The 25,249-nt window shown below is 35.1% G+C and overlaps 15 protein-coding genes and 1 non-coding gene across 16 annotated transcripts; 9 read left to right on the top strand and 7 right to left on the bottom strand.

The window, feature by feature from the left end:
- Positions 1 to 475: 475 nt before the first annotated feature.
- On the bottom strand, positions 476 to 1,477 carry RO3G_16727 (uncharacterized protein; the record flags this gene model as incomplete). The annotated part of the gene is made up of 1 exon (XM_067671311.1): positions 476 to 1,477. One exon carries the CDS (start codon positions 1,475 to 1,477, stop codon positions 476 to 478), a length of 1,002 nt encoding a protein of 333 aa, XP_067527412.1.
- Positions 1,478 to 2,406: 929 nt separating this feature from the next.
- RO3G_16726 (uncharacterized protein) lies at positions 2,407 to 2,817 on the top strand (the record flags this gene model as incomplete). The annotated part of the gene is made up of 2 exons (XM_067671310.1): positions 2,407 to 2,629; positions 2,726 to 2,817. The coding sequence occupies 2 exons, from the start codon at positions 2,407 to 2,409 to the stop codon at positions 2,815 to 2,817; spliced, it is 315 nt and encodes a 104-aa protein (XP_067527411.1).
- Positions 2,818 to 5,033: 2,216 nt separating this feature from the next.
- On the top strand, positions 5,034 to 5,735 carry RO3G_16725 (uncharacterized protein; the record flags this gene model as incomplete). The annotated part of the gene is made up of 2 exons (XM_067671309.1): positions 5,034 to 5,066; positions 5,115 to 5,735. 2 exons carry the CDS (start codon positions 5,034 to 5,036, stop codon positions 5,733 to 5,735), a joined length of 654 nt encoding a protein of 217 aa, XP_067527410.1.
- Positions 5,736 to 6,060: 325 nt separating this feature from the next.
- On the top strand, positions 6,061 to 7,092 carry RO3G_16724 (uncharacterized protein; the record flags this gene model as incomplete). Its single annotated transcript, XM_067671308.1, has 1 exon — positions 6,061 to 7,092. One exon carries the CDS (start codon positions 6,061 to 6,063, stop codon positions 7,090 to 7,092), a length of 1,032 nt encoding a protein of 343 aa, XP_067527409.1.
- Positions 7,093 to 8,057: 965 nt separating this feature from the next.
- Positions 8,058 to 8,941, bottom strand: RO3G_16723 (uncharacterized protein; the record flags this gene model as incomplete). Its single annotated transcript, XM_067671307.1, has 3 exons — positions 8,058 to 8,128; positions 8,465 to 8,570; positions 8,699 to 8,941. The coding sequence occupies 3 exons, from the start codon at positions 8,939 to 8,941 to the stop codon at positions 8,058 to 8,060; spliced, it is 420 nt and encodes a 139-aa protein (XP_067527408.1).
- A 1,105-nt stretch (positions 8,942 to 10,046) lies between these two features.
- On the top strand, positions 10,047 to 10,271 carry RO3G_16722 (uncharacterized protein; the record flags this gene model as incomplete). Its single annotated transcript, XM_067671306.1, has 1 exon — positions 10,047 to 10,271. One exon carries the CDS (start codon positions 10,047 to 10,049, stop codon positions 10,269 to 10,271), a length of 225 nt encoding a protein of 74 aa, XP_067527407.1.
- A 2,266-nt stretch (positions 10,272 to 12,537) lies between these two features.
- Positions 12,538 to 13,246, top strand: RO3G_16721 (uncharacterized protein; the record flags this gene model as incomplete). Its single annotated transcript, XM_067671305.1, has 2 exons — positions 12,538 to 12,802; positions 12,846 to 13,246. The coding sequence occupies 2 exons, from the start codon at positions 12,538 to 12,540 to the stop codon at positions 13,244 to 13,246; spliced, it is 666 nt and encodes a 221-aa protein (XP_067527406.1).
- A 1,855-nt stretch (positions 13,247 to 15,101) lies between these two features.
- Positions 15,102 to 15,529, bottom strand: RO3G_16720 (uncharacterized protein; the record flags this gene model as incomplete). Its single annotated transcript, XM_067671304.1, has 2 exons — positions 15,102 to 15,136; positions 15,331 to 15,529. 2 exons carry the CDS (start codon positions 15,527 to 15,529, stop codon positions 15,102 to 15,104), a joined length of 234 nt encoding a protein of 77 aa, XP_067527405.1.
- A 2,809-nt stretch (positions 15,530 to 18,338) lies between these two features.
- Positions 18,339 to 19,340, bottom strand: RO3G_16719 (uncharacterized protein; the record flags this gene model as incomplete). Its single annotated transcript, XM_067671303.1, has 1 exon — positions 18,339 to 19,340. The coding sequence occupies one exon, from the start codon at positions 19,338 to 19,340 to the stop codon at positions 18,339 to 18,341; it is 1,002 nt and encodes a 333-aa protein (XP_067527404.1).
- A 467-nt stretch (positions 19,341 to 19,807) lies between these two features.
- On the top strand, positions 19,808 to 20,071 carry RO3G_16718 (transposase; the record flags this gene model as incomplete). The annotated part of the gene is made up of 1 exon (XM_067671302.1): positions 19,808 to 20,071. One exon carries the CDS (start codon positions 19,808 to 19,810, stop codon positions 20,069 to 20,071), a length of 264 nt encoding a protein of 87 aa, XP_067527403.1.
- A 633-nt stretch (positions 20,072 to 20,704) lies between these two features.
- Positions 20,705 to 20,851, bottom strand: RO3G_16717 (uncharacterized protein; the record flags this gene model as incomplete). The annotated part of the gene is made up of 1 exon (XM_067671301.1): positions 20,705 to 20,851. One exon carries the CDS (start codon positions 20,849 to 20,851, stop codon positions 20,705 to 20,707), a length of 147 nt encoding a protein of 48 aa, XP_067527402.1.
- A 198-nt stretch (positions 20,852 to 21,049) lies between these two features.
- RO3G_16716 (uncharacterized protein) lies at positions 21,050 to 21,451 on the bottom strand (the record flags this gene model as incomplete). The annotated part of the gene is made up of 1 exon (XM_067671300.1): positions 21,050 to 21,451. One exon carries the CDS (start codon positions 21,449 to 21,451, stop codon positions 21,050 to 21,052), a length of 402 nt encoding a protein of 133 aa, XP_067527401.1.
- Positions 21,452 to 21,747: 296 nt separating this feature from the next.
- RO3G_16715 (uncharacterized protein) lies at positions 21,748 to 22,348 on the top strand (the record flags this gene model as incomplete). The annotated part of the gene is made up of 2 exons (XM_067671299.1): positions 21,748 to 21,856; positions 21,975 to 22,348. 2 exons carry the CDS (start codon positions 21,748 to 21,750, stop codon positions 22,346 to 22,348), a joined length of 483 nt encoding a protein of 160 aa, XP_067527400.1.
- Positions 22,349 to 22,618: 270 nt separating this feature from the next.
- On the top strand, positions 22,619 to 23,216 carry RO3G_16714 (uncharacterized protein; the record flags this gene model as incomplete). The annotated part of the gene is made up of 3 exons (XM_067671298.1): positions 22,619 to 22,663; positions 22,877 to 22,984; positions 23,034 to 23,216. 3 exons carry the CDS (start codon positions 22,619 to 22,621, stop codon positions 23,214 to 23,216), a joined length of 336 nt encoding a protein of 111 aa, XP_067527399.1.
- A 206-nt stretch (positions 23,217 to 23,422) lies between these two features.
- RO3G_16713 (uncharacterized protein) lies at positions 23,423 to 23,652 on the top strand (the record flags this gene model as incomplete). Its single annotated transcript, XM_067671297.1, has 2 exons — positions 23,423 to 23,429; positions 23,462 to 23,652. 2 exons carry the CDS (start codon positions 23,423 to 23,425, stop codon positions 23,650 to 23,652), a joined length of 198 nt encoding a protein of 65 aa, XP_067527398.1.
- Positions 23,653 to 24,813: 1,161 nt separating this feature from the next.
- RO3G_19217 lies at positions 24,814 to 24,887 on the bottom strand. The gene has a single exon. It is a non-coding gene; the product is annotated as a tRNA-Asn (tRNA).
- Positions 24,888 to 25,249: the final 362 nt, after the last annotated feature.

The raw sequence follows: 25,249 nt of genomic DNA, 5'->3' as shown, positions 1-25,249 counted from the left end.
TACTTTAGTTTTTTATTTAATCATTGTAAAGTATATTTTTTTCATTAAAATAGTCAATAATTATTTCTTTTTGTTTAAAATCATTCTCATTAACCCAACTATTATCACCATCTTGATAGCCTTTCCATTTGACATAAAACACATATCTTTTATTTTCTAACTTATGGTTTGCTATTTTTTCAACCTCAAATATACAGTAGCTTACAAAATCGTACAAGTGTTTTGCATTTTTTGCTTCTGTAAGATTTATCGATACCAAAACGATAAATAAGCTACAGCATGTTCTACATCATTCGAAATTATAGCTTCTTGGCTTTCTTTGAGTACTATTCAGTTGGCGATAACGTCATTTTGGATGGAGCTATGGCCGCTTACAAATGCCGACTACACTTGTACAATTTTGGAACCGATGTTTTTAGAATAAAGTTTTTATTTAAATGTGTGCATTAAAAGTTGATCCAAAGACCCTTGTTCTCTATAATGTCAATACATCGTTGAGGCATAGTTTCAATATAATTTTGACATTCTTTTTCGGTAATTTCGTACCAAGTCTCGAACGTACGAGTCCATAGTTCATCCATAGAGGCAGGAGGACAATCATACTGTTTAAACAAGCGTTTTTTAAGGTATTCCACATGTTTTCAATTGGATTTAAGTCTGGAGGCTGTGGAGGCCACTCCATTGTTGTAAAATCCTGTTTAGACAACCATTCAGATACGATTTTGGACTTATGTTTGGGATCGTTATCTTGCATAAATTCAAAATCAGCCATTATAAGGTCGTTTTCTTCACAATAGCCAGTCATAGACTTCACCAAATCATCTTGCAATACAGATAAATAGACGCTCTTGTCCATATTCTTGCCTACGTCGACAATATACCCAACCCCGTACCAGCTAATACAGCTCCAAACCATAAGTGATCCTCCACCATGTTTTACGGTTTGCTTTACGTGCCTTCTTTTAAGCTTCTCATTTGGTTGCTTCGATGCATAAACCTTACCATCCGATCCAAAACGATTTACTTTAGTCTCATCAGACCAAATCACGCGTTTCCAGTCTTCTATGGTCCAGTCAACGTGATTAAGAGCCCAGTCCAATCGCTTTCGTCTGTTTACTTCACTGAGCAATGGTTTTTGAGGCTTAACAAAAGAGGTTAAACCAGACCTACGCAACGATCTTCGCACTGTTTGGGCTGATACAACCTTTTGCAAGTCATTTTCGAGTGTGTTTCTAGCTTCTACTGCATTCTCTTGACCTTTAACAGTTACTAATCGGACTAAATACTGATCATCCTTGCTGCTGAGTAACTTGGGGCGACCTGCTTTAATGCTGTTTACTTCGTTTTTTATTGTTTTTCGAACGTTCTGAACAGTTCCACGGCTTGCTCCAGTTGTTTTCACTGTTTTTGATATAGAGTATCCGTTTTTTAAGCAGCTGATGATACGATTACGGAGATCTTCACTGATAGGTTGCATATTGGACGTTGGTACACTTTTATATAGCAGTTAGTTCCTGTAGGTGTAAGAAAAATGGCAGAAAAAGAAAGAAAAAGATACTTTGAGCATTGAAGAATAAAAAAAAATCTTTTTTGGTGACTTACACTCTGTGGCGAGCAAGATTATAAGCTGATATTGAAATATTTGAAGCGGTTCCAAAATTGTACAAGTGTAGTCGGCATTTGTAAGCGGCCATAGCTCCATCCAAAATGACGTTATCGCCGACTGAATAGTACTCAAAGAAAGCCAAGAAGCTATAATTTCGAATGATGTAGAACATGCTGTAGCTTATTTATCGTTTTGGTATCGATAAATCTTACAGAAGCAAAAAATGCAAAACACTTGTACAATTTTGTAAGCTACTGTATTTTCATCTTTACTTACAGTGACTCCCAAAACTGTCCCAATGTTTTGTAATTTCGTACTTTACCGTCAATTATGCGATTACTGATTGCATAAAGTATGCATTGTTGTACCTCATTTGAAAGCTGTGGTGGTGTAGATGTACAGTAGGTGGGAAAATGGTCCGGATGTTTTTAGAATATTCACAAATATTACCGTAGCTTTACCAAATCTCAATCAAATGAAACGAAACAAACATTATTTTGAAGCGAAAACATTACTTTATTTTTAGTAAAAATTTGATACGTCACACAACACTTCAAAGGGAGCCACAAGAGATCAAACATTTGAGCAACATCCGGACCATTTTTCCGGGTGCCTCATAAGATTTTAATTACCAAGATTGTTCAATGCCGCTGACTCAGAAGTCATCTCTTCCGTTTCAGATAATTAATAATACATTAGATTCATATTAATAATAAAAAGAAATATAAATATCTACATTTTTTTTTGCTGATTTAGCATACGTTCGTCTTCTTCCGTTATTATTGCTGTTTTATATAAACATGGTTCGCTCTTTGCCTTTGGATGTACAAAATAACATCAAGTCCTTACTCAAATCTGGTCACCCTTACTCATCAATCATAGAACGAGTACCTGGAGTCAAGAAAAGCACCATCAATGACTATAAGCGAAGATGGTTTTCAAACATGAGGCCCCTTAACTCAGGCCGTAAGTCCGAAATTACAGCTACTACCAAGCCCTACATCAGACGGTCAGTCATAACAGGTAAATTAAAGACTGGGAAGGATGTACAACGATATTTATGTGATATTGGATGCGTAATTGGCTACTCTGCTTGCTTAAAACTTTTAAAATCAATAGGATTCCAGGCCCGTATCAAGAAGCACAAGCCGTTTTTAGAGGCTATTCATATGAAAAAGCGACTTACATGGGCCAATGACCACAAGGATTAGACAAAAGATGATTGGTGTTGTATGGTATTCTCTGACGAGACTAAGATAAACGTTTGGGGATCAGACGGTGTGAAATACTACCGGAAGAGACCAGATGACAAGCTCCGATTCCACCATCTTGACTTGACAGTAAAAGGAGGTGGAGGCAACGTTATGATGTGGGGTTGTATTACATACAATGGTCCTGGGTATGTTTGTCGTATTTATGATGGAACAATGAAGAAAGAGGATTATGTACATATATTGGATACAACGCTAATGGACACTCTAAATTACTACAATTATGATCCTAAAACCATTTACTTCCAGCAGGATAACGATCCAAAACATACGTCAAAGGTTGCAAAAGTTTGGTTTGAAGAAAACAACTTCGATAGCAAGTCTATTTATAGTTGGCTTGCTCAGAGCCCCGATCTACAACCAATTGAACACATTTGGCACCACCTGAAGTTAAAATTAAGTGCGTATGAAAGCAGAGCTAAAGGCGTTCATGAACTATGGGATCGAATTGAAGAACAATGGGCGACCTTTACAAAAGATGATTGTAGAAAGTATATAGACAGTATGCCGGATAGAATCAAAGCTGTTACTCAAGCAAAAGGGGGATATACGGACTACTAACAGATATTAAGGGGCACCCGGAAAAATGGTCCGGATGTTGCTCAAATGTTTGATCTCTTGTGGCTCCCTTTGAAATGTTGTGTGACGTATCAAATTTTTACTAAAAATAAAGTAATGTTTTCGCTTCAAAATAATGTTTGTTTCGTTTCATTTGATTGAGATTTGGTAAAGCTACGGTAATATTTGTGAATATTCTAAAAACATCCGGACCATTTTTCCACCTACTGTACGTGGTATAGACTACATCTCAATTGATGTAGCACAGACGGAGGTAATGAATGTAAGAAATGACCGGTGCATTGGGACAGTTTTGGGAGTATATTGAAAAAATCAGAATATCTATAAAATATCCATCCACAACTTGCATACAATCACCAAACTGCATACAGTAGATCAAAAAAATGCTGCAAGGAATCCACTTTTCTTGGTTTTTGTAGCGCACATCCTGTTACAACGGCACAAACTGCCTCTGTTCCCACATAGTAGATCTTCTACATGTCTTAAAAAATCCGAAAGAGTTTAAGCCCTATTGGATAAGTATTAAAGGAAGTATGAGATGCGTAATTTGAAAATTTGGAAAAACGAAAATTTGAACGGAATAAATTTATTTATTAATATTTAGTTGATCCTCCTTTTTTATTAATAACCTCTTGAATTCTTGCCGGCATGCTATTGATATACCTTTGGCAAAGTTCTTTGTCAAAACCATTCCATACTTTTTCCACTCGTTCCCAAAGCTCATCCGTATTCTTTGCTCTACGTTCGTAACAGCTGAGCTTCAAATTCAATTGATGCCATACGTGTTCTATTGGATTTAAATCCGGACTCTGAGCTGGCCAATCGCTAATATACCGCACTTGATGGTTATCTAACCAAGCTATTGTGGATTTTGCCTTGTGCTTTGGATCATTATCATGCTAAAAGTAAATGTTGGACCAGTTGAAGTTGTAGTACTGCATAGTATCACGAAGCGTAGTGTCTAATACAGTGGGTCAAAAAACTGCACCAACGCAACTCAGTTTTTCGAAAATACCAGTATAACTTTGTCAGTTTAACAGTAAACATTACGAAACTTGGAACAAAAAGAGTTACTACTGTTGCTATTTATTGACAAAAGTTTCAAAGTCAGACGCGGAGTATTGAGCTAAAGAGCACTCAGCAAAAAGAGGAGGTCGGTTGGTGCAGTTTTTTGACTTTTAAAATGAAAAGGTATTTGATATCATATGTCTGGACTGAGACTATTCCGGCAGATTTAATCTAACTTTTATTATACCTTGTCACACTAGGAGCTTTAAAATAAAGTTTTTTGCAATTGTTTTCTTTTTTTTTCTTTTCTACTTTACCCAAAGCCATCGTACATCGTCAGTATCCAACCATCATTAGAAATGCCCAAAAAGCTTCCATCCAATATTCAAAACAGTATCAAAGCATTATTAGAGAACAGTGTTGATCCTGCAGTCATTGGGAAACGGGTTGGAGTGCATAGAAATACCGTCAATAGGTATGCAAATAAGTGGATACACGATAGAATACGTAAAAGAGAAGGTAGACCGAGCATTGTGGCAGAGTCAACAAGTCGATACATCAAGAGACAAATGCTCACAGGTTGTTTGAAGACTGCCAAGGATGTGCAAATAAAGTTGGAGGAACTGGGACACCCTATGTCTTATCAATAGGCAGTTAATGTCTTACATTCAGTTGAAATTTATGATGAGATAAAAAAAAAGGAGCCATTATTGACTGAAAAGCACAAGAAGGCTCGATTAGCATGGGCAAAAAAGCATCAATATTGGACAGTACATGATTGGCGACGTGTCATCTTTTCTGATGAGACGAAAATCAACATTTGGGGCTCTGATGGTTGCAAGTATTATTGTAAAAGAAAATGTGATCGTTTACAGCCTCACCATATCGACGTTACTGTGAAGCATAGAGGAGGTGGTCTCATGTTATGGGACTGTATAACCAGCGAAGGACCTGGATACGCATGTCAGATCTATGATGGTACCATGAATTCAGAGTTATACCAAGAAATCCTTGGTACAAGTCTGAAGGACACTATGGAGTACTATGGTCTTAACTGGGAAACGTCAATATTTCAGCACGACAATGATCCTAAACATCGATCAAAGTCCACAACACAATGGATGAAGGATATTAGCATGATTTACATTGATGATTGGCCATCACAAAGTCCAGATCTTAATCCTATTGGACATACAGTGGGTGGAAAAATGGTTCCAATGTTTTTGATTTGCAACTTTAAAGCTTTATATCTTTGGAACTACAAATGGTAACGGCTCACAAAAACATGCATTTTTTAGCGCATTTACAGCTAATATTACTGAAAATTTTTTTTGCGTGTATTGTTACACAGTCGGGAAAAAATTAAGATTAAATACAAAAACCAACATTGGGACCATTTTTCCACTACAACTGTAGATAAGTTTATTTGTTAATTGGTGGAGCTTCCACCGGAGTTTTTTGGCTAATTATGAGTCATAGTATTCCGACTATTGCCGAAAAAGCCTATTTGACTTATAAAATTAATTTATCCCCGGTCAAACATTTTTTTTCCTTTTCTTTCTTTATATATCGAAGCTTTAAGGTACCACTACACATATGGTTCGCGCTCTCTCTAAAAACAAGCAAGAAAACATCAAATCGTTGGTTTTACAGAACAAGCCATATTCAGTGATAATGGAACGTATTCCAAACTTAAAAAAATCCACCTTAAGCAGATATGCCAACAAGTTTTCTCCTGGTAGAGTAACAGCAAACCCTGGTAGAAAGGCTGTTTTAAGTGTTACCACCAAGTCTTATATACGTAAGCAGATTATTAATGGTACCCTCAAGACTGCGAAGGCTGTTCATAAGTATCTAGTATGCACTGGCCACACTATCAGTTACTCGGGCACCATTAAGGTTATCAAAAGCATGAACTTCCATGCTAAAATAAAGGTAAAAAAGCCTTTATTGACTAAGGTTCAGAAAGCAAGACGACTAGCATGGGCGGAAGAGCACAAAAACTGGACAAGCGATGACTGGAGACGTATGGTATTCAGTGATGAAACAAAAGTTAATGTTTATGGCTCAGATGGCTGCAAGTACTATTGGAGTCGACCTGATGATAAACTTCAACCCCATCATCTCGACTTAACAGTTAAAGGAGGGGGTGGTAGCATTATGGTATGGAGTTGTATTACCTATGACGGACCTGGTTATGCATGCTGGATTAGTGAAGGCACAATGAAGGCTTCTGATTACGTCGGAATACTTGGTACAACCCTTATGGACAGCCTTGAGTACTATGGTTACCATCCTCAAGACATCTATTTTCAGCAGGATAACGATCCTAAACATACGTCTAAGCTAGCTAAGCAATGGTTCAAGGACAACAACTTCAAGTGTGATCATACCTTCAACTGGCCTTCACAAAGTCCAGATCTAAACCCAATAGAGCACATCTGGCACCACCTTAAGCTCAAGTTAAGTGCCTATGATACTAGGGCAAAAGGTGTGCATGAATTATGGAATCGTGTTGAAAAAGAATGGTCTACTATTACAGCAAAAGACTGTAGGAGATACATAGATAGTATGCCAGATCGTTGTAGAGCTGTAATTGCTGCGAAAGGCGGTCATACAAGATATTAATAAAATAATGCACATAGTGGAAAAATGGTTCCAATGTTGGTTTTTGTATTTAATCTTAATTTTTTCCCGACTGTGTAACAATACACGCAAAAAAAATTTTCAGTAATATTAGCTGTAAATGCGCTAAAAAATGCATGTTTTTGTGAGCCGTTACCATTTGTAGTTCCAAAGATATAAAGCTTTAAAGTTGCAAATCAAAAACATTGGAACCATTTTTCCACCCACTGTATATGGCATCATTTGAAGTTAAAGCTGAGCATGTATGACAATAGGGAGACCAGCATCCATGAGCTGTGGCAAAGAGTCGAAAATGAATGGAATTCGTTTACTAAGAAACAATGCATCAAATATATAGACAGTATGCCCGACAGAATACAAGCAGTGTTAGCAGAAAAGGGCGGATCCACTAAATATTAAAAAAGTCACAAAACTGCACCAACCGACCTCCTCTTTTTGCTGAGTGCTCTTTAGCTCAATACTCCTCGTCTGACTTTGAAACTTTTGTCAATAAATAGTAACAGTAGTAACTCTTTTTGTTCCAAGTTTCGTAATGTTTACTGTTAAACTGACAAAGTTATACTGGTATTTTCGAAAAACTGAGTTGCGTTGGTGCAGTTTTTTGACCCACTGTATATGCTGGTAAACATTCGCATTCATGTTCTCATCGTAAATTTGACAAGCATACCCTGGTCCTTCAGAAGTTATACAGCCCCACATCATCAATTTGCCTGCTCCATGCTGTTGTAGAACAGTAACTGATTGTAGTTGACATTAATAAATATAAGTCTTAATACAAGATCATAATTAAAATAAGATATAAGTTTATTTAAATAAGATCATACAATCAATTCCAATTAAACATGTTCTTTTAGAATATGTATTGTATTCATGAGAGTTCTTTGATAAGAAGACGTATCAACTAAAATAACCAAATCCAATCCAATGTCAGGAATATTGCTAATCTTTCACATAATTGAAATAACGCGTAAAATAACGTTATTCAATTCAGTGAGGAATTCCCAGAATAAAAGATAATCTATGACAGACATACAAAAGAACAAATGAAAAGTTTTCATAATCATAATTATAGATAACACTTGCTAAAGTACCTGAAGATTAGAAGAACGGTAACAATAGAAGATATCAAGCCACTCACTCAATAAGATATAAATACCTGCCTTCAATTAGAATAATTTTTACTTTAACTTAAAACTGAAATAAAGATCAGTCTCAAAAAGTATACAAACTGTTTCTTGATCTTTGTTTCCACGTTTTTCTTTATTATTTCTACCATTATACAACACATGCTTGACTGTAAGTTCTAGATGATGCGGTTGAAGAGGATCACTTGGTTTTTTCCAATAATACTTACAGCCATCAGAGCTCCATACGTTGATCTTGGTTTCATTAGAAAAGACGACTTTTCGCCATTCTTCCACTGTCCAATCCTGATGCTTCTTGGCCCATTCTAATCGATGCTACATATGAGCTTTTGTCAGAAACGGCTTCTTTTTTTTATGGAAGAATGGAACTCCATTGATTTCAGTACGTTAATTGCTGACTGGTATGAGATATCGTAGCCAAGTTGAACCAGCCCCCGATGTACCTCTTTGGCAGTCTTTAAAACCCCTTCAATGACTTTTCTTTTGATTAACCGCTTCGTCACTTTGGAGACTACTGTCGGTCTACCTCTTGTGCTCATTGTCCTATTTGAAAACAACCGCCTAGAGTATCTACTAACAGTTGATTCATGTACTCCAATTTCTTTAGCAATATCGTACGTTGATGTGGATCCAGTTAATGCTTGCTTGAGATCGTCTACTTTTCCTTCTGGCAGTCGTTTAGGCATGCGATTGGTAATAAGCTAAAAAGAGAAATAATTTAAGTAGGGGAATATAAAACTTAAAATAAAGAAATTGTAAGCGCTTTTATATACTGGCAACATTCCAATCATGTCAAGAATGTGAAACATTATGATAGCAACCGGTTGGGTCGTATTACAATTCGTCATTTAAAACATATGTGAACAAGTAAAAAATGTCGGATGTTTATAATACTACCTTTAGCAATATCAAATTCCACCAATAACCATTGTCCATATCCCAAAATTGACGAATAAATGCCCTTCCTATTGTGGCACAAACAGTCAAAGTTTGAGATAGTTTGGTGCAGTATCCATGGACAAGCAGCTATAAAACATGAATTTTGCAATTCCTTGCAGCATTTTTTTGACCTACTGTACATTAGCGCCGCAAACATATCCGATGTCCTAATTATCATCTGCTGGAATTTTAAACTCCTAATCTGCTATAACTCGCTCATTAAATCTCAATGTGAAACAAGTCCCAGAAGATATGGTATTTGAAGCTATTATTTTCCTTAAACAAGGTAAATCGGTTCGGGAGATGGAAGAATTGACGGGTTTAAGTAAGAGTACGGTTAGAAGGTTCCGAAAAACCCATTGCTCTAGTGTTATGAAGCCGAACGGGGGTCGATCCAAGGTATTGTCTGCAGCTGATGAACATTACTATGTACGCCAGCTCACCAAAAGTTGGGTTCCGAGTGCTGTGAAGGTTACCAAATGTTTTGAAAACGATATTGGAAAGAACGTAGGTGTTGAAACAGTTCATAAAGCCCTTTGAAAGACAATCTTAGGCGCGATTGAGAAGCCAAAGAAGGCATTACTAAGTGCAAAGAATATCCGCAACAAACTTTCTTGGTGTATTACTCACAGTAAATCGACAGTAGATGACTAGAAACGCGTTATTTGGCCAGACGAGACAAAAATAAATAGATTTAATTCGGATGGACGCACCTAGGCTTGGATTCGATCGGGGGAAAGCCTCAAACGTCATCACGTGAAGATTGCTGTTAAACACGGTGGATGTAATATCATGCTATGGAATGCCATTACCTATGCTGGAGTCGGTTGGATGTGCAAAACCAATGGTAATATGGACAAAGCAATGTACAAAGAGACCTTGGAAGGTAAGGTGGAGCGTACGATGGAATATGGTGTCGATAAACTAGGCTTCGAACGTCATCAGTTGATTTGCCAGCATGAAAACGACCCTAAGTATACTCCAAAAGTAGTAAAGGAGCACCTTCAACAACGATTTTATAATGCTTTACAATGGCCTGAACATTCTCCTGACTTAAAAACTACCGAAAACATGTGATCATTGATGAAAGGGAGACTTAATGACTATGAAACTGTACTAAAAGGCATGAATGAGCTTTATGAACGTATGATCAAGTTTGATTCGAGCTTATGATGCCGGAAGGGTGACAAAAAGTTACAGGAAGTATGCCACAACGTATAGGTAAGTATATTTAGAACAAAGAACGTTGGTCAAGCTATTAATAATAAATAAATAAAGAGATTGTGATTTTTTCAATATACTCCCAAAACTGTCCCAATGCACCGGTCATTTCTTACATTCATTACCTCCGTCTGTGCTACATCAATTGAGATGTAGTCTATACCACGTACATCTACACCACCACAGCTTTCAAATGAGGTACAACAATGCATACTTTATGCAATCAGTAATCGCATCATTGACGGTAAAGGACAAAATTACAAAACATTGGGACAGTTTTGGGAGCCACTGTAATTATTGAACTGTTTTTTGTTTACTATTGAATTTATAATAAAGTAATTTATTACAAATATATCATTCAAATGAAAGCGTTAAAGTATTAGCAGGAAAGCGGGATTTAAACAATTTCCAGAAACAAAGCATTTCACCATCCGTCCCTTCCCCCCAAAAAAATGAGGGGACCGTGTCGGAGACACTGCTATTCTTAAAAAAATACCCTCACAGTATCTCTTTTCTGTCTTTTCTTCGGTTTTTGAGTATTTATGACTTTCTTCTTTTCCTTTAAATGCCTATGTTCTTAAACCTTTTTTTTTTTGAGTCTTAGGGATTAGTTTTTCTTTAGAAAATTCATCGGGTTTAACAATATTAATAAATGTATTTTTAAATTAGATACTGCTTCTTTAGTGAAATCAAGCAAGCCAAATTCACTTTTAAAACTCTACAAGAAAAAATATATTATATCGATTATTATTATTTAACTTCACATAAAGAACTCTATCTTTTTACACGTATAAAACAATATCTATTACAATATAAAAATTCGATAAAGAATATAAGTAGTTTATGAGAGAAGAAAAAGACTAGCGAAGTCAAGTTTGAAAAGCTCACTTGATTGCCGAACAGTTTTAGCGCATAATAGAATATGAAATGCTGAATAAGAACGACTTTGTTTAGGAAAGGGGGAGTTTTAGGTAAAAATAGTATAACAACAAAAATAAAGAAATACTGTTAGAACTTGGTATCTCTTTATTAAGTTTAGATAACTAAGATTGAATCTCATTAATTCTACATGTAAAAAGTGAGAGTATTTATAGACATGATACGGATAAAGAATTAGGACAGATTTATGATCAATTTGACAGAATAGATGATTACTATTTCTAATTATTAGTTTAACCTGTTCCTAGCTTGTATTGTCAATTATGCTATTGGGGTGATTTCAGATGACTCTGGATGTAGGACTATTTAGGAGACGGTACAGATGAATATAAAATCCTCTAGTTCCGTGATTGGATATTACGGCTAACAATAATATCTCAGTTAGGATAAAGGTTTACATGACTTAATGATGATCCGGTAAGTAATTGCCATTCCTTATTCAACATGCTCATATCATCAATAAACTATATTACAACCATGCCATACATTTGACTGTGTGAAGTTAATATGAATAAAGCTTAATATAAAAATCTAATCAAAGTCTTTTATTGATCTGTGCTGGGAATAATGCTATAAATGATTCCAAGTTATGTCAACATACTATTCAGGATCATATCTGATTCCTTTTACTGAAATAAAGTGACTATAATCTTACGTATCCTTAACAGACTTCAGCCTTTAGCCAATGATTGTTTTTTACAACATAGTCCACACACTATTTGAACGTAGAGCATAATTAAAAGATCCCTGCATCTAACTGCTCAGCAGACTTTGACGTACGTCACAGTAACTATTCCATCCAGTACTTAAACATACTTAATACAGTGCCTCACAAAACCCTTCAAGTGTTTTGGTTTTTTTCGTCTTTTGCTTGTCATCGAGTATTAAGTACAACAATTGGTAGCATGCCATACTTCATCTGAAAGCCACGGTGATAGGGTACGTGGATAATGTTTAAACGCCGAATTTCATGTAATGACCGGGGAGTAATAGCATTTTAAAAACAGACACACACTTGAAGGGTTTTGTGGAATTTAAAAAATTTCAAGCTGATGTCGAAAAAATCATCATAAACACCACAAAAGGTGACTTATTTATGTTTTGTATAAATTTTTTTTTTTTGCTTTTTACATTTTTTTATTTTTTTTTGCCCTTTTTTTTTAACATTACCCAATTAAGTGACATGCAACCAATTAGCAATGACATTCAGAGCAGAATTGTTCAACTTCTTAAGGAAGGAGTTTCTGGTGAAGAAATATCAAAAAAGTCTGGTGTTAGTACTGGAAATGTTTCAAAAATTCGAAAAAACCACGATTTGGGATATTTAAAAACTAATGGAGGCAGACCATTCCTAATCTTGACATTACTGGACCGTCGAATCTTGCGAAATTTCAACTCTGGCAATTACAAAAATGCTTCAGATGCTGCTAGAAAACTGTTAGAAGATGGTGAAAATATCAGTGCACAGACTATACGACGTTTTTTTAAAAGATTCAGGTTATGCGACAATTCATAAGCCTAAAGTCCTACCTTTGACGAAGCACCGTATGAAGGAAAGATATGAATTTGCCCGTGCACATCTACCATGGACCATCGACGATTGGAAAAAAGTAATTTTCAGCGACGAAACTAAAGTGAATAGAATTGGTTCAGATGGTTTACAATGGACTTGGACCAATGGCGATAAGTTAAAAGACTTTCAGGTTCAGCATATGATCAAGCATGGAGGAGGCTCATTGATGCTGTGGGGCTGTTTAACATGGCATGGTGTTGGATACCTACCCAATATCAAGGGAAGCATTAATTCTGACTTTTACATTGGTATTTTGGACGATAAGTTAATGAAAACGATTGATTGGTATGAGCTTCAAAAAGAAGATATTATATTCTAGAAAGACAAGGCTAGTATCCATACTGCTAAAAAAGTCTCTGAGTGGCTGGACAACAACAATATTACTGTATTAAGATGGCCTTCTCACTCTCCAGACTTAAATCCTATTGAGAATCTTTGGTCAATTCTGAAAAGACGCTTATTGCAGTATGAAAAGCAGCCTGACGGAATGCTTGAGTTATGGTCAAGAGTAGAGAACGTTTGGGAGTCAATTACTCAGAATGAGTGCCAAAAACTCATAGAAAGCATGCCTAAACGCATTAAAGCAGTTTACAATGCAAAAGGGGGACATACTAAATATTAATTGTTGTAAAATAAAAATTCCACAAAACCCTTCAAGTGTGTGTCTGTTTTTAAAATGCTATTACTCCCCGGTCATTACATGAAATTCGGCGTTTAAACATTATCCACGTACCCTATCACCGTGGCTTTCAGATGAAGTATGGCATGCTACCAATTGTTGTACTTAATACTCGATGACAAGCAAAAGACGAAAAAAACCAAAACACTTGAAGGGTTTTGTGAGGCACTGTATGAACCGATCGTAGGATTCGTGTTGGTATTTATAGTGCACCAGTTCAATATAATCTCTCATGCTAATGTGTATTCGTTAAAATGGTAATGTCAGTCACACCTTACATACGATGTGATGAAAATGAACAGCATAAAATCTTCATTACTATAATCTATTTTCGCGATTTACAAGGACGCCGCGCATAATATCCTATTCTCAGCATACAATCGTCCCTATTTTTTTCCAAATAAACCATTTTATTTTCGTAGAAAGGTTTGACTTTGCCTAACTATCCAACCAACAGCAAACTAATGTCCGTAACTGATATTACATTCATTGAAATTCCTAAATAGTGCAAAGCCAAAGCACAGTTCAAAAATTGGCAGTAGTCGGCCCTTATATATACGTAATGACGGCGATGTTCTTATCAAAATTAAAAAACAGTAGATTTTTGCGGTGAGCATAAAAAATATTTTGTCTCTTTTAAGCGCTTTGCAAACGTCTTTGTACAGTTTATTTAAAAAGGTAAAGATTTAATTATAACCACATATATTTTAAATTGAAACGTTTGCAAAAATGCACGCATAGTAGATTTTCAAAACATCTACATATAGTTGCATACAAGTTTTAATATGGGCGCTTCACTTGAGGGCGCATGTCTATTCTGTATTTGAAGTTTTTATATGATCTTAGCAAGGAAAGACAGTTGGACACGTTGTATGTGGAAAATTTTTCGCACGCTTTGTAAAATAACTCCACCCATTTTTTCAAATAAAAACCACACATTACTGTATACACGAACTGCGTAAACTTGGTGAATGGAGCTTCGCTCCAAAAATGGTCATTGTATATGATATATCCATCATTCATAACTCGATATGAAAACAGTATTAATAAGCTACATGTAAAATATATCCAATAGATAAGCTACAGGTTAATTCGGATAATCTTCATTACGGATAAGATGTTGCGTAATTGCACTGTTAAAATATAGTAAATCCAGGAACTAAACCACAGTCAGCCGCAGTCAATCATATACGAGTATTCTATGGAAAAATGTTTATGATGACAAATATAACAATGGAAGAACATATAACCCTTATCTATTTGTCAACAGCTATATCATATTCATTAATTATTGCTCCATAACATGAAATATTATCCATGTATGAAAAGTATAAATAGAGTACAATTTTCTTATTAAATAAAACATCTCTTTATCGAGTCTCGTCCCCGCTTGTTCCTTTTATTTTCTTGGATAAATCAGTATAGCAATCAAGCATTATTAAAGATGAATAATGTGAGTATATGGAAATTTAGACTTAGTAACATGTACGTATATCTACCAAAATAGACTGGTGAGTGAGGAGCAAGTGCCTATATGAAATAATGTAAAGATCTGCACAATAGGATATAGCATATGGCTAACGGCATAACTTTATGGGCATTTCGCTATCTGCATAGTAAGTATATACTCATAGACTACTGCATTATTTAGAGCGATGAAAGTGTGATATATTAGCAAAGCGCAATAATGATAAATAATCACTATTTCCTAAATTTTTCATTACCATCAAGTGATGAAGCAACAGATTCAACGCTAACATTAGACATGCTTTCCATGCCAACGTCTACATCAATGTCTACATCAACATTTATATCAACGTTTATATCAGCATCGTTTTCATAATCATCATTTGAAGTAGTTTCTAAAGTAGAATTTTGCAGTGACAGTTCACCAGCTCCATGTTCTTGAATAAAATGCGACATACATCCACCACGTATCTGATGTAACTGCAACTTAGCAAAGGTAATACCAATAAAGCGTTTGCAAAGGTTACAAGGATAAAAAGTAGTTTGAGATGTTGTATAATGGTTTAAATAATAAAGGAAAAGGTAAAAACAAAGATCAAGAAACAGTTTGGGTACTTTTTGAGACTGATCTTTATTTCAGTTTTAAGTTAAAGTAAAAATTATTCTAATTGAAGGCAGGTATTTATATCTTATTGAGTGAGTGGCTTGATATCTTCTATTGTTACCGTTCTTCTAATATTCAGGTACTTTAGCAAGTGTTATCTATAATTATGATTATGAAAACTTTTCATTTGTTCTTTTGTATGTCTGTCATAGATTATCTTTTATTCTGGGAATTCCTCACTGAATTGAATAACGTTATTTTACGCGTTATTTCAATTATGTGAAAGATTAGCAATATTCCTGACATTGGATTGGATTTGGTTATTTTAGTTGATACGTCTTCTTATCAAAGAACTCTCATGAATACAATACATATTCTAAAAGAACATGTTTAATTGGAATTGATTGTATGATCTTATTTAAATAAACTTATATTTTATTTTATTTTAATTATGATCTTGTATTAAGACTTATATTTATTAATGTCAACTACAATCAGTTACTGTTCTACAACATGAGACATTGGAAAGTTAATTTTTTAACAAAGGTAAAAAAAAGAGATAGAGAGATGAAGAATAGATAATAATAATTTATTGGTATTTATACTTCTTAGTGTACTATTATTTAAATTAAAATCAATGAGAATATAAAGTGTTTATTGTAGAAATCAGATGAAGAACATAATACTTGAGAATGTCTACTTGGCTATAGGTGGCTAAATCTACCTAATTAGTCAATGGTTCTGTATGGGGTAATGTTGATTATTAGAGATGATCCGTACATCTAATACATATCCATTGCCATTTTTGCAATGTAATAGGTAAAAGCAAAGAAAAATAACAATAAAAACAAAATGTGGAAATTAATATAGGGCGTAAACAAACATTGGCTCATACCTTACAATGTACATATGTAAGTAGAAGATAGCCTTTAGTATAGAAAATATAATACTAAAACGCAGGTACTTATAGAAAAATCAGAGGTTAATATAAAATTGCTGGTATCAGAGACAATTGTTATCTAGGCTAAAGTTTAGTATAAAGCTCATTTTTCTTTTATTTTGTTATGTTTTTTTAATAAAAATCACTAATAAATCTGTTGATGTTTGTCACTTAAAACTAGTATGTATAATCTGATATAGTAATATATACAAATGCCAGTTCCTTAAATTCTTAACGTAAATACAGGTAATAAACAATACAATGTAGATCAATAACAAAGGTAACCTGAACATAATATAACATAGAAATAAATTAAAATTATTCATAATAAGTCGTTTAAAGTCAGTATAAAAACAATAAAAGAAATGGTATTAGAACATATAAACTTATCTCTTGAAAAAATTACATTCTGTAGTCTCGCTCATCTACTATGTAATGATTACAACTTTAAAAAGAACATGTCATAGTGTTTTACTTCTTTTAAAAGTATTATGTAAATGTTTTTTTCTTCCATATTTTATTGTAGCATAAAATATCTGCAAATGATGCTTCTTATGAGTATTTTACACGGAATGGTGATCTTTTTTATCAAGTATACTACAAACTAAAAAGGTAACCTCTCCTTAGTGCAAAAATTAATTAAAGATATCATATATAATACTCCTGAATTGATCATCGCTACAATGAATACTTTTCTTCAATTAATAATCGAGCTTATATAAGTGATATAGACAACAGCAATCTCGCAAATTACTAAAAGCATATTTTTATTAGTTTTGTTAATATCAGTCTACATCTTTCATTTTTGAATATAGTCGTAGCATCTTTCCCCTTTTTACTATGCGCCTTCCTGCAAAGATAATCAAAGAGTAACTAAACGCATTGTTTACATTAAACAATGTTATCAGTAGAAATGAAAATGTGCTAGTGGACACCACTTGTCTAGTTGAACAAACTACAGTGGGTGGACTAATTGTCCCAGTGTTTCAGCTTTTTTTACTTTAGACTCCATAACTCAAACAATTCTTAGGCTATGCGGCTAATTCTATGCTCATCAGAAAGGTCGCAGTCCGTACTATATAATATCAAAAACTCAGCGCTCGGAGATCACACAGTCTGAGTTAATCAACAATAGAAAAAAAACACCGCACTGGGACAATTTTTCCGCTACCCGCTTATTTTGCAATGCATTCTAAACATCGCTTTCTTATCAATAAGAAATCACCGGAATTTACATACCAATCTTATCTATGACAATCTATGACTCATACCTTTAATGTAAAGTATAAATAACCTTACGTTATCGGGTTTTTTTTTACAATATTCTTAGTCTTTTTCTATCCTGTACTTTCTCAGCTTTATCTTGCCTCAAATGACTCGTACTATCAGCAAATTTGTTCAAAATCAAATCCAATTGCTCTTGACTAGTAACATGACATACAGTAGCTTACAAAATTGTACAAGTGTTTTGCATTTTTTGCTTCCGTAGGATTTATCGATACCAAAACGATAAATAAACAGCAGCATGTTGTATATCATTCGAAAGTATAGCTTCTTGTCTTTCTTTGAGTACTATTCAGTCGGCGATAAAGTCATTGTGGATGGAGTTATGGCCGCTTACAAATGCCGACTACACTTGTACAATTTTGGAACCGATGTTTTTAGAATAAAGTTTTTATTTAAATGTGTGCATTAAAAGTTGATCCAAAGACCCTTGTTCTCTATAATGTCAACACATCGCTGAGGCATAGTTTCAATATAATTTTGACATTCTTTTTCGGTAATTTCGTACCAAGTCTCGAACGTACGAGTCCATAGTTCATCCATAGAGGCAGGAGGACAATCATACTGTTTAAACAAGCGTTTTTTAAGGTATTCCACATGTTTTCAATTGGATTTAAGTCTGGAGGCTGTGGAGGCCACTCCATTGTTGTAAAATCCTGTTTAGACAACCATTCAGATACGATTTTGGACTTATGTTTGGGATCGTTATCTTGCATAAATTCAAAATCAGCCATTATAAGGTCGTTTTCTTCACAATAGCCAGTCATAGACTTCACCAAATCATCTTGCAATACAGATAAATAGACGCTCTTGTCCATATTCTTGCCTACGTCGACAATATACCCAACCCCGTACCAGCTAATACAGCTCCAAACCATAAGTGATCCTCCACCATGTTTTACGGTTTGCTTTACGTGCCTTCTTTTAAGCTTCTCATTTGGTTGCTTCGATGCATAAACCTTACCATCCGATCCAAAACGATTTACTTTAGTCTCATCAGACCAAATCACGCGTTTCCAGTCTTCTATGGTCCAGTCAACGTGATTAAGAGCCCAGTCCAATCGCTTTCGTCTGTTTACTTCACTGAGCAATGGTTTTTGAGGCTTAACAAAAGAGGTTAAACCAGACCTACGCAACGATCTTCGCACTGTTTGGGCTGATACAACCTTTTGCAAGTCATTTTCGAGTGTGTTTCTAGCTTCTACTGCATTCTCTTGACCTTTAACAGTTACTAATCGGACTAAATACTGATCATCCTTGCTGCTGAGTAACTTGGGGCGACCTGCTTTAATGCTGTTTACTTCGTTTTTTATTGTTTTTCGAACGTTCTGAACAGTTCCACGGCTTGCTCCAGTTGTTTTCACTGTTTTTGATATAGAGTATCCGTTTTTTAAGCAGCTGATGATACGATTACGGAGATCTTCACTGATAGGTTGCATATTGGACGTTGGTACACTTTTATATAGCAGTTAGTTCCTGTAGGTGTAAGAAAAATGGCAGAAAAAGAAAGAAAAAGATACTTTGAGCATTGAAGAATAAAAAAAAATCTTTTTTGGTGACTTACACTCTGTGGCGAGCAAGATTATAAGCTGATATTGAAATATTTGAAGCGGTTCCAAAATTGTACAAGTGTAGTCGGCATTTGTAAGCGGCCATAACTCCATCCACAATGACTTTATCGCCGATTGAATAGTACTCAAAGAAAGACAAGAAGCTATACTTTCGAATGATGTACAACATGCTGCTGTTTATTTATCGTTTTGGTATCGATAAATCCTACGGAAGCAAAAAATGCAAAACACTTGTACAATTTTGTAAGCTACTGTATAAACAAGTTATGAAACGCATTCCCGGATTGAAAAAATCCACTTTAGGTAGGTATGCTAATAAGTTCTTTCCAAACCGAATGAAGGCAGCCCCTGGTCGAAGAGCAACCATTGGTGAAACTACCAAGTCATACATCCGTAGACAAGTAATAAAAGGTGAATTCAAGACAGCGAAAGCAGTACATCAATATCTGAATGGTTTGGGGTATACTATTGGTTATTCTGGGGTCTTAAAACTTCTTAAAAGTATGAACTTCAGAGCTAAAATTAAAGCCAAGAAGCCTCTGCTTAGTAAACAGCACAAGGAACGACGTTTAGCATGGGCTATGGCTCACAAAGTCTGAACAACCGATGATTGGAGGCGTATGGTGCTTAGTGATGAGACTAAAGTCAATGTTTTTGGATCAGACGGTTGCAATTATTACTGGAGTCGACCAGACGATGCATTGCAGCCTCATCACTTACAGTGACTCCCAAAACTGTCCCAATGTTTTGTAAGTTTGTCTTTTACCGTCAATAGTGCGATTACTGATTGCGTAAAGTATGCCTTGTTGTACCTCATTTGAAAGCTGTGGTGGTGTACATGTACGTGGTACAGACTGCTTCTCAATTGATGTAGCACAGACGGAGATAATGAATGTAAGAAATGACCGGTGCATTGGGACAGTTTTGGGAGCATATTGAAAAAATCACAATTTCTTTATTTATTTATTATTAATAGTTTGACAAATGTTCTTTGTTCTAAATATATCTACGTATACGTTGTGGCATACTTTCTGTAGCTTTTTATCACTCTTCCGGTATTATAAGCTCGTATCAAACTTGATTAGACGTTCATAAAGCTCATTCATGCATTTTAGTACAGTTTCATAGTCATTAAGCCTCCTTTTCACCAATGATGACATGTTTTCCGTAGTCTTTAAGCCAGAAGATTGTTCAGGCCATTGTAAAGCATTATAAAGTCGTTTTTGAGGGTACTACTTTACTACTTTTGGAGTATGATTAGGGTCGTTGTCATGCTGGCAAATCACCTGATGACGTTCGAAGCCTACTTTATCGACACCATATTCTATCGTACGCTCCACCTTACCTTCCAAGGTCTCTTTGTGCATTGCTTTGTCCATATTACCATTGGTTTTGCACATCCAACCGACTCCAGCATAGGTAATGGCATTCCACAGCATGATATTGCATCCATCGTGTTTAATAGCAATCTTCACGTGATGGCGTTTGAGGCTTTCCCCTGATCGAATCCAAGCCTAGGTGTGTCCATCCAAATTAAATCTATTTATTTTTGTCTCGTCTGGCCAAATAACGCGTTCCTAGTCATCTACTGTCGAGTTACTGTGAGCAATACACCAAGAAAGTTTGTTGCGGATATCCTTTGCACTGAGTAATGGCTTCTTTGGCTTCTCAGTCGCGCCTAAGACTATCTTTCGAAGGACTTTATGAACTCTTTCAACACCTACGTTCTTTCCAATATCGTTTTCAAGACATTTGGTAACCTTCACAGCACTCGGAACGCAATTTTTGGTGAGCTGGCGTACATAGTAATGTTCATCAGCTGCAGACAATACCTTGGATCGACCCCCGTTCGGCCTCATAACACTAGAGCAATGAGTTTTTCGGAGTCTTCTAACCGTACTCTTACTTAAACCCGTCAATTCTTCCATCTCCCGAACCGATTTACCTTGTTTAAGGAAAGTAATAGCTTCAAATACCATATCTTCTGGGACTTGTTTCACATTGAGATTTAATGAGCGAGTTATAGCAGATTAGGAGTTTAAAATTCCAGCAGATAATAATTAGGACATCGGATACGTTTGTGGCGCTAATATATTCAGTTTGGTGATTGTATGCAATTTGTGGATGGATATTTTATAGATATTCTGATTTTTTCAATATGCTCCCAAAACTGTCCCAATGCACCGGTCATTTCTTACATTCATTATCTCCGTCTGTGCTACATAAATTGAGAAGCAGTCTGTACCACGTACATGTACACCACCACAGCTTTCAAATGAGGTACAACAAGGCATACTTTACGCAATCAGTAATCGCACCATTGACGGTAAAAGACAAACTTACAAAACATTGGGACAGTTTTGGGAGTCACTGTAGATCTTACAGTAAAAGGTGGCCAAGGAAGTGTTATGGTATGGGGTTGTATCACTTACGATGGACCTGGGTATGCTTGTTGGATACATGATGGAACTATGAAAGCTGTGGATTATGTAAATATCTTAGAAACTACCCTTATGGACAGCTTAAAGTATTATGGATACAATCATGAGGATGTCTATTTTCAACAAGATAAAGATCCTAAGCACACTTCGAAGCTTGCTAAGCAATGGTTTGTGGATAATAACTTCAACAGTGATCATATCTATAGCTGGCCAGCCCAAAGTCCCGATTTAAACCCTATTGAACACGTATGGCATCACCTTAAACTCAAGCTGAGTGTATATGACACTAAGGCTAAAGGTGTACATGAGTTATGGGAAAAGATTGAAAAAGAACGGAATACTTTTACAGTGGACGAGTGTAGACGATATATAGATAGCATGCCTGACCGTTGCAAGGCAGTTATTAAAGCTAAAGGGGGACATACCCGCTATTAAATAGAATATATGTTCAAACGGAAAAATTGTCCCAGTGCGGTGTTTTTTTTTCTATGGCTAAATGAAAGTGTTTTAATCGTAAGATTAAATAAAAAATTAAACAAAAAAACAATAGCAGCAATATAAAATTAAAATCCTTCTTTATTGCAGATTTCTTTATATTGCAAAAGAGCCCCGTTTAATGGATAAAAAGTTGGCATCTATTTATATTCTTTGTGAGCGTAGATATAAAAGATATAGACTCGGCAACGATGTCGTGCTGAAGAACCAATGATTAAGCTAAAGCTTGTCGATGTTCTAATATATGCATCTGAAGTTGAACAATAGAAATAATAACCAGTCAATTAACTTTGATCTAATTACTTTTGGGGTTGACAATTGATTAGACTCGCTAGGATGACAAATACTGATCTTATTGTTCTAAATTTGGAAAAGTGTGGAATTGTTCAATCATAGTTTAACCTTTGTGTATCGTTATTTATTTTAATACAACTGATATCTTATAGAAAATAACTATGTTTACAACAGAAAGATTTACCGTCCATCTTTTTGGAAGCCTGTAGCGGAGCCAAAATTAAGCGTACAGACGTATTCTATACATCATTCGAAAGCCTTGGCTGTCTATTTTTAGATACTGTAACATTCGTATTTAAAAAAGGCAATGTGCTGAAAATAATGAGGAAAGAAAATAGGCGCTATAGGCCGTCCATTGGTATCTTTGTTGACAACCGTCTTAGAAGATGCTACTGGTGATCAGGGCGATGAGGAACCCTTTATTTTTATCTCAGACGAAGATTCCAGTATCGAATCTGACAAAAATCATACCTCTGCTCCTAGTACAGCAGTGAAGAAACCCCGAACTACTTAAAATAAAAAAATAAACCTTTCATTGTAACCATAAAGATACCAATGGACGGCCTATAGCGCCTATTTTCTTTCCTCATTATTTTCAGCACATTGCCTTTTTTAAATACGAATGTTACAGTATCTAAAAATAGACAGCCAAGGCTTTCGAATGATGTATAGAATACGTCTGTACGCTTAATTTTGGCTCCGCTACAGGCTTCCAAAAAGATGGACGGTAAATCTTTCATTTAGCCCCATATTCACCAGAACTCAACCCTATTGAACAGTTCTGGGCATTGGTTAAGCATAAAGTTCGACGTGAAAAGCTCCAAGGTACTGAAACATTGCAAGATAGAATTGTTGATGCTGCAAATGAAGTTCCTATTGAGCATCTTCGAAGCATAATCCAGCACTCAAAGAACCAATTTGATAACTGCTTAAATTACATACCAATCTAATGTATGCATATTTTTTGCTCGCAATCCGCGAAATTAACTTCAAACAACCAATGATTTTTTTTTTAGAAAGCCCCTCATATTTATTTTGAAGTCCGTACTTTTTCTTATAAAATCCTCATTTTGGCAGTGGAACGACTGTATAAGTAGAAGTACTGTTATTTTATAGGTTGTCTTATTGTAAGTGAGTTAATTTGAGTTAAGTTTGCTTGTAAAGCTTGATTTAAGGTTGTGATTGCCTTGTAGGTTGTTGTTTTGTATGGAATTTAAGCAGATGCTTGATAAGTAGTGACCACCAGATCTTATGTGTAAGATCAATACGATGTTTCTTGATAAAAGTTAAAGTAGAGTAAAAAGTTTAGGTAAACAGGGACTTTCTTGTTAAAGTTTGTTAATTATTGAGTAAAAATATATGATTTATTTAAACTGACTAACATTTTCTTTACAAAAAGATGGGATATATATATATATGAATATTTTCTTTTTTTCTTTTTAGCTTTTCTTATTTTTTTTTGACTTTTTTCATTTTTCAACTTTTTTCAATTTTCGACTTTTTTCATATTTTGACTTCTTTCACTTTTGCTTCGTGTGACCTCTTTATTCACTTCTATTGTCACAATGTAATTTTCTTTAATATATTGCTTGTTTGCGGGTTTAGGTTTTTAAGTATGTAAGTTTTGTCGATAGTGACCACCAGATCTTGTTAATAGTAGATCAAACTTGTTAGAATAGGTTAAACTCTTGAGGTTTAGGAATAGGTTTACAATGAAGATTATTGACTTCAAGGGACTTCAGTATTTAAGATAGAACACAGACCAAAGGGTTTCAATTGAACGCTTGATGGATTTATTGTTTTATAAAATAAAGAAAATATAAAAAGAATATAAAATTCAAAAGTAAAGTGAAGTGAAGTCAAAATAGGGATAAGATATAAGGGTATTTATATGTTTTTGGTTTTTATAATTTTATGTTGTTTTTGGTTTTCAAGCAAAAGAGTTGATACTCCGTTTTCAAATAGGTTGTTACGCAAAAGTTCATTTTCTAACTGGCGTGGTACTAAAAAAAACTTGACTGTATATCTTTCAACAACATAATCCAAAAGGAGAATGAAACATACGACACATTCTAACAGCATAACAAAAGAAGTAACGGATAAAAATCTTACGCTCCTAGGTGGGCTCGAACCACCAACCTCCTGATTAACAGTCAGACGCGCTAGCCAATTGCGCCATAAGAGCTTCTCTGATTATGAAATGGTATATTATATTGAGTGAGCCTTCAGATAAATGTTGTCCCCACTGCAAATAATTGGTGATTTTCAACATCCACAATCAGTTGTTGTATCTAATAATCAACGTTTTTGACGTCTTTGATTAAATGAAAAAAATTAACTTTCGCTGTATTGGTCATTTTCGAATTTTAAAAAAAGATTCAGGTGCGAAAAAAATAAAGAAATTGAACAATACTTTTGTTTTTTTTGTAGCGTAAGTATTCATAAAGTTATTCATGTTTTAAAAAAGTGTCTTTTTTTTTCAAATGGTCTTTTTTTGGAAATCCTGTTCCCTCTATCGTTGAAAGACCGATATCTTCGTTTTTTTTA

The sequence above is a fragment of the Rhizopus delemar genome, genomic scaffold (genome assembly GCF_000149305.1).
Source record: "Rhizopus delemar RA 99-880 supercont3.22 genomic scaffold, whole genome shotgun sequence".
Taxonomy (NCBI): domain Eukaryota; kingdom Fungi; phylum Mucoromycota; class Mucoromycetes; order Mucorales; family Rhizopodaceae; genus Rhizopus; species Rhizopus delemar.
This window is presented reverse-complemented; position numbering and strand designations above follow the sequence as displayed.